The 12870-nt window shown below is 48.2% G+C and overlaps 1 protein-coding gene across 1 annotated transcript in view; it reads right to left on the bottom strand.

Moving 5' to 3' along the window:
- Positions 1–1848: 1848 nt before the first annotated feature.
- SLC18A1 (solute carrier family 18 member A1) overlaps positions 1849–12870 on the bottom strand; it is a 41169-nt gene continuing 30147 nt past the window's right edge. The window contains exons 14-19 of the mRNA XM_074355831.1: positions 8395–8473; positions 7150–7201; positions 4529–4592; positions 4140–4259; positions 3788–3921; positions 1849–3011 (exon numbers count right to left, since the gene is read on the bottom strand). Of these exons, the coding sequence (XP_074211932.1) occupies positions 2913–3011; positions 3788–3921; positions 4140–4259; positions 4529–4592; positions 7150–7201; positions 8395–8473 (548 nt within the window). The 3' untranslated portion in view covers positions 1849–2912. The remainder of the gene's footprint in view (positions 3012–3787; positions 3922–4139; positions 4260–4528; positions 4593–7149; positions 7202–8394; positions 8474–12870) is intronic.

The following is a 12870-nucleotide window of genomic DNA, read 5'->3' as shown; positions in this document are numbered from 1 at the left end:
GGGTGAACCCAGTGGGACTGAGCTGCTGATACAGCAACCGTGGTGCATCGCCTGTGAAGATCAGGCTTCAGGTGGAGGACAGACAGGTATCAGAGATGAGAGAGGGACTCGGGCACGTCCCATCCAGCGGGACCTGGGGATGCTGTGTGCAAGGACCGCGTTGCCCTTTCTTCTTGTCAACTTCAGGGGACAGACTTACACAAACATTACAGAGCTGCCTCCAGGAATAATTTCCTTAGAAAATGTAGCTAGTTAGTTAGTTAGGGCTGCATCTTGGAGCAATGAACTCCGTAGGTCAGACAACACAGTGGGAGACAATATTCCTTTTGGGGTGGCCCTTTGTGGAAGTGTTCTGAGACCCAGTGGCCTTGCTTTAAGGTTCTGGCTACTTTAATCACATCTCCTTGGGTTTGGGTCCCTCCCTACAAGAATCTTCCTGTCTCTCTCCCCACCACTCATCTGTCATCTCATGTGCCCTCTCTGTGTCCTCCCTAACTCCACGGTTATTGCCTTAATTTGCAGTGCTCTGCCTCCCACCCTAGGTTTTGTGCTTTGGAAATCAAGTGTCTTCCGCTTTGTTCCCAGCTCTGAGGATGCCCAATACTTTTCTGGTCTACGGAGCACAGCAGCTCATGAGTTCCACTGTCTCCTCTGCTGCACCTCATCGGGGGTTCAGAGGCTATCATCCTGCAAATATGTGTACAGTGTGTGCAGCGCCCCCCTTTCATGAGGGGAAAATGCATGTCTTCAACCTTTCCACGGGGGAGGCCGTCTGACATTTTATGTTGCTTTTATAAAAAAAGAAGCAAAACAAAAACTTCTTGTGGCTCGTTTTTGCTGGGTTGGTATTTCCATTTTTAGAAGAACTTAGTGTCTCCTGTAAATGTAAGACGTTTACCACGAATTCTTCAAATCATTTGTAAAGCCACGAATAAAGACTAAATCATTTTCTATTTTTATGAGATTCTATTTTTTATAACTTTCCATACATAGGTTATGTTTATGACCTATTTCCGATCTGTAATAAAAAACGCGTCCTAACTTACTTTGCAGTGTTTGACTCTTTGCATCGTCGTGTTGACTCTTGTCAACAGTATTTTGTAAGTCTGAATAAATTATATCCACTGTTTCTCCTTAAGTATATGTTTTAAATTGCTCAAACAATAACCGGCAAGTTAAAGATGAGTTATTCCTTTAAAAAATCTTTGCTGTTTTTTTTTTATGTGTGAACAGCAGTTTCTGTAACGAGCTTGTCCTTTGTCTTAAACCCCCCTCCACGTGGGCGTGCGGATCCTCAGTGAGCTGTAGTCAGTGCTCGTGACCCCTACACGTCTCACCCCACCCCACTCCCACCCTGTACAGGAGTCACAGCGACCACACGCTCAGTCTAAATTTGTCGTGACAGCTGACACGTTATGACAAATTATCTCCTAATTTTTCCTTTGAGCTCCTTCAGAATCTAAGACAGGGTCATCCTGAGAAATGACGACATAGTACATTGGGTTTTGCAAATCAGGTACCATGTAGTGAATGCGAACCCCTTAAAAGCATATCCATAAATCAGACGTCCGTTGTGCAAGTGATAAGAACTCACTGAGGTTCAGCTGGAACGTGCTCTGATGATTCAGGGCTGGTTCTGAACCCACTGACCTCGTACAGAGCAGAGCAATCGTCAGAGCCAGGCATCGCTCCAGAGTAAAGTCTAACCCCCCCAGTCTAACACCCAGGCGCCCCACAGCCTGTGCCCGTGGGTCTTCCCACCCCTACCCCTGCCTCCACCTCCACCATTATCCCCACCCAGACCATGAGCGTCCCTGCCTCTTTATATCTGAACACAGTGATGCAAACTCGCAGTATCAGGCATTTTTATTCGGTGTACATCCAGCTTGCCCCAGGCTGGTCAAAAGGCTGGGTGCCTTGTCTTCCATCTCTGAAACTCCACCTCTTAGCAGCTATTTCAAAAAGGGAACAAAATATCAAAATACGTATAGTACACACCGTATGTGCCCACACACTCTCTTTTGCTGCAAAACAGCAACTAGCTTGCCATGTCTGCATTAGGGAATAACTTACTCGTTAGCAAATGTGAACAACTGTCTCATTGATTTTAATCCTCATATTAGGAAAGCCACAGTTGAGGGATTTCAGGGCAGTTCCTTTAGGTTTCCTCCCATACAATCCTGGCGTTAATTGAGTTTTCTGTCTTCCTACATTTATTCTAAGAATCTAGGAAATTTAAGGAAAGGTAGAAACCCGCAGGGGAAGTCATGAGAATGTCATAACGCAAGCATAAAAGAAACTGGCTCTTTCCCTTTGCACTTGGTGATAAAGAAGACAGACGCCCTCCTTTCCCTGAGGGCGGACTCACTCGAGCGGCTGCAGGTGTGGCCACAGATCAACCCAAACCACAAACACTCAGTTTGTAAGAACCAGCCCGGACAGTCCCCAAGTTGGCAATTTGGTGGCAATACGATGTTGAGGACACATCCTCAACTCATCAGGGACAACTCAGGGAGGAGGACCACACCGAGGAGGAGAGAATAAAACTCCTGTGGTCTGTTGGGAAGGGGCCAAAGGAAATCAGATAATAGACGGAGCGCGGCTGGTCCGCCACCCCACCGGGTCCAGGGAACACTGCGCTCACCGCCGCCTCCAGGAAGTGAGTCACCCCTCGCAGAACCCGTTCCAGCCTCACAGAGGATGGAGGAGGCAGCCCTCCGTCCTCCCACAAAGGATCGAGGCTTAGACGGGGAGCTCTGGGCTCCACAGGTGAGAAGAGAACCGGAGAACAGCGCCCGTGGGAGCGGAGGGAAGGGACAGCCAGGGGCCAGAGCAGGGAAGCCCCCGGTCATCTGGCTCCAGAGAAAGAGGCGGTCGCTGAAGTCTGAGCCTCCTGTGACCAGTGTCTGCTGCTACTCCTCATCGCTGTCCTCCCCCAGGGGGAACTCCCTCGCGGGCTTCTGGGCCGCATACATCCGGGTCTCCATGGGGCAGTCCTGGCCCAGAATTGCCTGCAGCGAGAGGCAGGAGGAGAAATCACCGCACATCTTGCCCCATTCCTTCCCACAATTCGCTCATCCAGGTCTAGTGTTGCTCAGAGGGCCCTCTTTCTGCTTCATGTGTGGGCACAGCCGCCCTCCCAAGGCATTGAGGGGTAGCCACCCCAGATCAGACATCATCTGAGATGCTTTCAATAGACTCGTAACAGCAGGGAGCTGAAATGGGCATCAGACCCTCCCGTCTCCCGTGGTGCCTTTAAGCAGCCTCCACCTCCCCCCGACCCCCCCAGCCCTCCCAGACCCTCCGGGGACTTGTGCTGTGATAAGAGGAAAGTATCTTATTAACTAAAATCATATGTTGTGCTCCCCTCGCCCCGGGGTGCTTGCACTTTAAGAAAGGACCTGGTAAGGATCATGACAGATGTTACTGAATGAATGAATGTGTCCCTGGAACTCTGCCCACGGGGACTGCTGGGGACGATTTGGGAATTTACACTGTGCTGGTCATGACAGCAAGCACAGGACGCCTCCGCTGGTCCCTGATCCCAACGCTTTACAAATGTACCATTTTCTTTCTGTACTCAGGTCCCATCCTAAGTGACCATTGTAAGAGGGCAGGTGGGTGTGCAGAGAAGGGAAGATACGGAAGGGCACGAGGGAAAGACAAAGATGAAAGGGGCATCAGAAAACACGGCAAAGCAGAGAGCCCATCAAAGAGGGAGGGAATCAGAGCACAGGATAAAAAAGGAATGAGAGAGACATGAAGAACAGTGGTCAGAGCCCCTTACAAGCTTCTCCTCCTTGGCTGGGGGGCTCCTCAGGTAGCAGCAGAGAGGAGCGTAGATGATGTTGGTGACCCCGATGATGACCATGAGCCAGGGGAAGCCAATGGCCCGCACAATGGCACCCCCGGTGGATGGACCTGTGAGGAACAGATCAAATCTACAAGTATTTATGGAGACTTGATCCCAGGGAAGACACCACGCTAGGGGCAGCAGGTGACCCACAGGATGTCCCAGGGTCAAACATCTCCAGAGCCCTAGGAGGGGCAGCCTCTTGGCTCTACTTCCTGCTGGGGAACAGTAGGTAAGGGAGGATGGGACGCCAGGTCCTGGTGCTCAACTCCCTCCACCAACATACCTATAGCAAAGCCCATGCAAAAAGCCACGTCAGCGATGGCGTAGACACTCCCATACACGGGGGCGTGGCGCAGGTCCACCAGGTGTCCCATGATGGGCATCATGGAGGAATCCACCATGCCTGTGATCAAGGCAAAAGGACACCGTCTGTCAGCTCTGCCCACAGCCCCCCTCCCCATCTGTGGCATCCTCCCCGCTCCTCCCTTTAGTACACTGCCTCTGCCTGGTGCCCTCAGCACTGACACCCATTCCCAGCAGAAGCTATGGTCCCATCCCTCCACATCCCTGCCAGCTGCCCTCATGCTCCTTCTGCCTCTCCATATGCCCCCTCTGATCTGACCCCAAGCCAACATTCAGGGGCTTCTAGTCCCCTTGAAGGGTACTCCTTACCTATGGAAAAGCCGAGCCCTGCATTGGGGCCAATGAGACCAAAAATATTGTGAGCGAGAGGAACCTGCAGCAGGGAAGGAGGAAGGGTCATCAGGAGTCCCGCTGGGTCAGGTGGGGCAGCACAAAACAAAGCATTTTTCCAATGAACTGCATTTTGAAAATTTTGTTTATCTTTCCTAATTTTTTTTGTTTGTTTTTTGTTGGGGGGGAGGTAATTAGGTTTATTTATTTTACTTATTTATTATTGTTATTTTTTATTTAACAGATGCGCTGGGGATGGAAGCCTTGACCTCATGCATGTCAGGCACCTGCTTTACCACGGAGCTGTGCCCCACCCCCGGCAAAATGCGCTTATTAACCACGCGCTGCGTGCCACCTACTTTACCTGTCTGGATTCCTGTACCTCCTGATGAAAAACAATCTTTACTTCCACTTTAAAGATACGAAAACTAGACTGGTGCCGTTTGAGTGAAAGGCTGCATTCAGAGTCACAGAGCATGAGGTCAAGCGCGAACCTCAGCTGTGACTCTATTAAACCGTAACAACGGCCCTTTTCTGTTGCACGGACTCTCGCTCCCCTTCCTCTTCCCGCCGCCACCCAGACACACACTTCTGCCCTCATCCTTCACGGGGCGGAGTTTCCTCTCTCTCCCATTAGCCAGGGCACCCAGAGGTTTTCCTTAATCCCTAACTTGGGAGTCACTGGAGCAAGACGACAGAAAGGAGACACCAACAACCAGTTTCCCACCCGCCAGGGGGGCAGGAGGCGTGCTTTGCGTTGCCACATCAGCAAGCTTGTGAAACTCACCCTCTTGCCCTCTCCATCCCCTAGTGAAACTGTCTTCTCTTCGGCTGGCTCCTTACCTCTTTCCCTGGGCATCTGCCACCCAGACCTGCTACACCAGCACACTCTCACCCTTCAGAGGTTTAACATACTATTTAGAGGTTAGTGGCTAAAAACAATGTTAGAGGTGAATCCTCCAGATATATGCCCAGGAGAAGGATTGCTGGGTCATATGGTAAGTCCATTTTTAGTTTCTTTGAGAAATCTCCATACTGTTTTCCATAATGGCTGCACTAAACTACATTCCCACCAGCAGTGTAGGAGGGTTCCCTTTTCTCCACACCTTCTCTAGCATTTATTGTTCATGGACTTTTAATGATGGCCATTCTGACTGGGATGAGGTGATACCTCATTGTACCAGGCACCCCAGTGTTCACAGCAGCACTATTTACAACAGCCAAGACATGGAAGCAAAGTAAATGTCCATCAACAAATGACTCGATAAAGAAGCTGTGGTATATTTATACAATGGAATACTACTCAGCCATAAACAAGTAATAAAATAATGTCATTTGCAGCAACATGGATGTTCCTGGAGAATTGTCATTCTAAGTGAAGTAAGCCAGAAGGAGAAAGAAAAATACTATATGATATGACTCATATGTGGAGTCTAAAAAAAAAAGAAAAAAGAAAAAAGAAAAAGGAGGACAGTAATGAACTCATGTGCAAAACAGAAACAGATTTGCAGACATAATAAACAATCTTCTGGTTACCAGGGGAAAGGGGGTGGCAAGGGATAAATTTGGGAGTCTGAGATTTGCAAATGTTAGCCACGATATATATAAAAATAGATAAAACACAAATTTCTTCTGTTTAGTACAGGGAACTATATTCAATATCCTGTAATAACAGGATGAATTTTAATGAAAAATTAAATTTAATGAAAAAGAATATGAAAACAAATATATGTATGTAAATGCATGGCTGGGACACTGTGCTGCACACCAGAAATTGACCTATTGTAACTGACTATAATTCAATTTAAAAAAAATCCTCAAGGGGTATTTATATTTTACCTCTAGTGCTGGTTAACATTCACAGGGGGCTCAGTATGCGCCAGATGCTGCTGCAGTTTACGGGGGTGACCCTGGGAGGTGCTAACAGAACCCTCTCTACACTGATGGGGACGCTGAGCGAAAGGAGGGGACGTGACGGGCTCAGAGTCACAAGGGCAGCAGGTGGCAAAGCTGGGAGTGAACCCAGAGCTCCAGGGCTGGATCAGGACCTCCAGCCTTTCCTGAGCAGGTGTCCAGTGCCTTGCAGCCATGCTCCTCTGCCTCGAGCCTGGGAGGCAAGCGTGTGTATGATGCCCGTGCTGGAGAGGAGAAAATGAAGGCTTAGAGAGGGGACTCCTGGAAATGGAAAGGTCCTTCTTTCTTCTTCTTCTACCAAACATTTTGGTGCGGAAGACTGAGGCACAGATGATGGCTCCCCTGCTGACTTACGGGGTCCTGGCAGGGTGGGCTGAGTAAATGAAGGCATGAAATGCACCATTTTCCAGACCCCGGAAACAGACACCAACATGTATTGCTTCGTGTGCCCACACATAAAGCCTCAAACCTCCATCCAGCTGCCCCACTGCCCTCTCCTTTCCTACCGCCTTTCAGTGGGACGGTAGGCGGCATCTCCCCCAGTGCTAAAATTCCTGCTGACACAGAGACGGAATTTCTGATGGCTCTTGCCAAGTCAACCCTCTCCTCATTTCAAAGGAAAGGGGCCTTTAAATGTCTGGGTCTCTCTCTCCATCCCCTTCTCAACTAGACCTTATTATACTTACACAAAGCAAGCTGGTACCTACTACCACCATCCCAATCAGGGCGCACAGCCACCTGGAAGAAAAGAGCCGACACCATCAGCACACTGGCCAGTCCCACCACCCCGATCCCAGGAACCCCTTGGGAGATGCGAAGATCAATGCATCTCTACACAGCCAGTCTGAACCCAGGTCAGCCCTCTCCCTGCCTGCTCCCTGCCCCTCATCTCTTCCTTTTTCCCACAGTAGGAGACAGACGAGGAGCAATGGGGTACAGCCTTCCTCTCCTTAGAAGAGGAATCAGTTGCCTCAGAAGATACCTGCCCCTTTGAGAATAACCCTCAAACTTAAAATACACCAAATTCTTCCCTTCTCTGATTTCCCGTGGCAGTGGCTTTTAACCTTATTTTTAAAATCCTCATGCTGAACTCCAAAAATAAAATTAAAGCTGTTTTCTCTGTTGTGGGGGAACAGAATCCAGACACATACCTCTCAGCCCCAAACCCTTCCCACTTGGTGGCCTCTGAGGCACCACTGTAGAGCTCCCTGGGGCCCCACGGAACACAGTTTGACAACCACATACCTGTTCCCTGTGGAGTTACTTTACCTCTTCAACTGGACCACAAACACCTGGAAAGTAAAGGCTGTCCCTCGTGTATTCACTGTCTCTTCTACAGCAGCCAGCTTTGGCCCGTCCTTTCTCCATACAGTCCCCATGACCTACCCACCCCCATCCCACCAGTGGGCATTTTTTTTTTCATTTTTCAGTTTTATTAGGTAGCATTGTTACAATTTGGCTGCACACATACAATGTATTGCATGTGAATACATGTACACTGTAGACTGCACATATTTTTAAAACTTATGTATATGTACAGTTCATTGTTTCATACAGCTATCAAAGGAACAAAGCCAACCACAAAGTAAGATTAATTCAAAAAGATACATACACCCCACTGTTGACAGCAGCATTATTTATAATTGCCAAGATACAGAAGCATCCTAAGTGAACAGCAATAGATGACTGGATAAAGAAGATGCAGCGTGTATGTGTAACGGAACACAGCTCACCCATAACAAAGAAGGATATTTTGCCATTTGCAGCCCTTCATTCACTTTTTTTCCCCCAGTGGGCAGTTTTGATCTGTGTGTATTTGTCCTAAGTTTTCAGTCTCAGAGAAGCTATTCATCGTCCCAGGTGCAGGGAAAACCTCAAGTCTCTCCCACCAGACATTCCTATTACTCCTCCCACATCCCCAGGCTACATACCGACCCATCCTGTTGGCCAACACGCCGAAGAGGTTGGTGCCAATGAGGTAGGACACACTGGCCGGCAGGAAAGCTAAACCTGCAGAAAGACACAGGTCCTGACCTTAGCACGTGCCCGGTTACTCTAAAACACCTTGTTCTTTACAAGATAGTGAGGTCCCCCTGCTACCTTCAAGGCTCCCAAACCACTTCGTGGGCTGGAGATTCTTTGTGCAAACCCGGAGCAGACGGCACAAGGCTCCACACCTCTGCTTTCCTCAGGAGCGAGGCCCTGTTTAACTTCAGCACATTTAATGCCCTTCCACCCGCCCACCTGGACTTCCCGATGAAGGGCTTTCACGGGCCATTCTCAGGTGTGAGGTCCTCTTGATTGTCAGCATGAGCACCTGAGCTTTAGAGAAAGGCCTTCATACCTCCTGGGAAGTGGAATCCCCGCTTTGGTATTTACCTGCCCTTCTATTGCCCTGACAGGGACCTTGGATGAGTCACCAAACCTCTCTGAGCTTTGGTTTCCACATCTGGGAAAAACAAAGCTGCGATTCCATCACATCAGATTACGCCAAGGAGCAAATCAGATAACGTATGCAAATGGATTTTGTAAACTGAAACCCTTGTCACTCTAGGTTTTGTGTGTGTGTGTGTGTGTGTGACAGTAAAGTGCTCTGGAACATGGGCTTCGGAGCCACATGGTGCTGGGTTCGAACTGTGGCTTGGCCACTTGTTAGCTCTGTGACCACAGGCAACTTACGCTCTCTGAGTCTCATTCATTTGTTCGTTCAGTTCTTCATTCATTTAGTATTTTTAACGAGCTTTCACTATGTGCCAGGTACTCTAGGGTGAATAAGACAGACAAATCCTAGCTTTCAGGGGGCTTACATTCCAAGGGAGGGAGACAGACAATAAACAAGTAAACAAGGAGATGAAGAAGATAATTTTGACAAATGACAAGTTCTGGGAAGAAAATTTAACAGGCTGATGTGAAAGAGTGACCAGGAATAAGGGCAAACTTAGATTTAGGGGGTCGGGGAAGGCTCCTTTGAGGAGGTGACTCTCAAGCTGAGACCTGAATAACCGAAACAGAACATCTTAAGCAAGAAAAACAAAGAACACCTAATACAAATACAAAGGCCTTAAAGAAGAAATCACTTGGTCTGTTCTAGAAATGGAAAAGAGGTCTGTGTGGCTGAAGCACAATGAACAGAGTGGAGGTGACAGAACCCCCAGGCCTGGAATTTAGAGTTTATTCCAAGCACAATGGGAAATTTTGGAGGGCATGACATTTCCATATATATTTATTTCCTAAATTCCACTGGTTGTGGTTAGAAAAATGGGTTCACAGGACAGGAGTGGAAGCCAGACGACTATTTGCAGATCCCAGGAGAAATGTGACAGTGCCTAGTTTGGAAGTCAGGATGGAGAGGGAAGTCAGCAAGGGGACAGCTCAGTGGTAGAGCACATGCTTAGCGTGCACGAGGTCCTCGGTTCAATCCCCAGCACCTCCATTAAAATAAATAGATAAATAAACTGAATTGCCTCCCCTGAAAAAAATTTTTTAAAAAAAGTCAGGATGGACAGAAGTGAATAAAATAGATTTTTGGAGGTGGGGGTCAGTGGACTTTTCTGCTGGATGGGGTGTGGGCATAGTGGGAGTGGGGGAAAGAGAGAAATCAAGGGTGACTCCTTTTTGTCTTAATTGGGTCGCTGGAGACGGAGGAAGAAACTGGGGCGGGGGGGGTGGTGACATGAAAGGTTTGAAATGCTTCTTAGATGTCCAACTGGAGATGTCCGGCAGTTGAGTGCACACGCCTAGGGTTCCGAGGAGAGATCTTCAACCCAGATCAAGGGTTCGACTAATAGGTTTACACACGTTCTTAAAGCCACGGGAATGACCGGAATCACCCACGAAAGAGCAGAGGAAGAAGGATAAGATATCTAAGATCTGAGACGTCAGGGACTCCTCCCTTTAAAAGTTAACCAAAGAGGAGGCGATAGCAAAGGTGATAAGGAGCAGCCAACGAAGTAGATGAGAGGAGAGAGAATCCAGAGGGGACAAAAAAGAAAAACAGAGAAGAAGTTTAGCCTCTGACGGAGCTGGGCTGCTTCAGCCATAAAGAGAAGGCAGTGCATGTGGGCAGAGGTCCAGGGAAATGAGTAAAGTTCGTGATGAGAACGTGCGTGTTCCCTTCTCACTGCTTCTATTTTCTCAACGGCTATGAGTTGAGAATGATGAGCAAGGGATGAGGGTGTGTAGGAGGTCTGAGTGGAAAAGGGTAAAATAATCATTTTGGAAAGTGGGAAGAACAAATCCAGGGACTTCAAGAAAGACTGTTGGACAGTGTGAAAACCCACTTTAGATTTGTGGCCATAAATATCAGGTGAGACCAACAGCCCAGCGTGTGTCTTCACCACTCAGGTGTAGACTTACCAGAGTTAAGGCTTCCAAGGTGACGACCCCAGAGGGAGAGCAGGTGGGGCACGGGAATTAACAAGGCCTTCCAAGGAGGGACTTTAAGAATGGACTTGGATTCAGCATGACGGAATCCAAGCTGAGTAACCCAAAGTGAGGGACCTGAGTCGTGATGGAAACAGAGGAAGAACTGAATGGACGGGTGACCTCAGTGTAGCCAAAATGTTAATACAGGGCTCTGAGAACACCTGAGCAAGGAATGTGTCAGGTGATCGTGGGACTGCTTGGAATTGAAATTTCAGAGGTGTTACAATTAATGGTGACGTCAAGGTCAGCATTATACAAAGGTTCGACTGGTCAAGGTGGAGAGGGGGAAAAGGTTACGGCAAGAGGTCAGATTAAGGAACAGGGTAAGACGTTGGTAGGGTTATCCACCAGGATGCTGAAGTCACCAAAAAATGGTGACAGAAGTAAAGGTGAAAAGAATATGGGGCAGGTGTTGACAGCTTTAATGAATGAGGCGGTGGGGTGATGAAGGGGCGACCAGATGATTACAATGAAGAGGGCTGGGATGGTGTAATCTAAGGACAAGGTCTTCAAGGAAATCGGGGTCTCTGAAGGAGAATGAAGAAGAAATGGTTCAGAAGCAGTGAGAGAAAGCAAAGTCTGCAGGAACCCAAGCTTCCGTCAGTAGGGCTGTGGGCAAGTGGAGTTCTCAGGAAACATTCAGGTCTTGGGGCGAGAAGATGAAAGAAGAGTTCAGAGGAGAGGCTGAGTGCGTAGGGACACGTGCCGACAGCAGGGACGCCTGCCAGGCCCAGGACTTGTGAGGGGCAATGGGACACTGGGGCAGATGAAGATGTCTCTGAAACATAGGGATAATAATTATTCCAATAATTTCTTGAAGTTGGTTGTAAGGCTTAACTGAGATAATGCAGATCGACCATTCTGCAAGGTGCGGGGCACAAAATGAGGGCCCTCTGAGCATCAGTCTTAACTATTAGCATCACAACCAGCGACGAACAGGGTTAAGACTTGAACCCAGACGTCTCCCTGCAACTGCAGGTGTTTCCACCCCCCACGCCAACAGCGAGGCAGCACGGACGGCTCTGGCTTGCGGGGCTGCGTGGAATCGGCCGTGTGAGCGTCCCTGGGTCTCACCTGCCTCTCTGTCCGGAGGAGAAGCAGCGCTGCCTCATAGAAACTGTCGTGACGACTACGATTAAACCCAGAGTCAACAATTCCCCAGTTACTGGCTTGATGTCTTGTTTGCTTTTAATATTCTCTTCCACGGGCTGGAGGTGAAGCACACCTGAGTGTATTTGCCTAGGCTATCTGGACAGGCGGCGACCTGTTTCAAACAGCAAACGTTTGTGTTTCATGGCTTTAAAAATTTAATAGTATAGCTGCTCAATTGTTTACCTGGTATCTGGAAACGGGCACCATCAGGAAGCCCACAGCCTGCTGGATGATATGTCTCTTTGATTTTGTTCTAAGTGATGTGGGACTTCCTGAATGAGAGGTTCCTCAATCAATGTGGCTTGTTCTTTAGGATCTGAGTATAGCTTGCATTTCCGTAGCGTTTTGTGCAAAGCAGGTGTTCCAGACTACCTGTCTGCCTACACTTTTTTTTCCAATTGACTTATGGTTGATTTACAACGTTGTGTTAATTTCTGGCACACAGCATAGTGATTCATTTAAGTATATATATATATATATATTCTTTTTCATTCTCTTTTTCACTATAGGCCATTACAAAGTGTGGAATGTAGTTCCCTGTGCTAGACAGTAGGACCTTGCTGTTCCTCTATTTCATATGCAGTAGTTGCTATCTGTGAATCCGGAGCATACACTTTCCACAGCACACCTTCAAGGGATGGGGGACCACACATAGGGGTGACTGTCAAAGTGATTTCAACAAAAACAGTGATGACAATGGTGTTAATTTTTACTCCCTGTATTCCACGCACCACGCTATTCCGAATCCCTTTAGAATACACAGATCTACTGAATCCTGAAAACAACCCGAAAAAGCGTCTCCATTTTCACAAGTGAAGAAAGCGGAGTTC

This window comes from Camelus bactrianus, chromosome 31 (genome assembly GCF_048773025.1).
Source record: "Camelus bactrianus isolate YW-2024 breed Bactrian camel chromosome 31, ASM4877302v1, whole genome shotgun sequence".
Classification (NCBI taxonomy): Eukaryota; Metazoa; Chordata; class Mammalia; order Artiodactyla; family Camelidae; genus Camelus; species Camelus bactrianus.
This window is presented reverse-complemented; position numbering and strand designations above follow the sequence as displayed.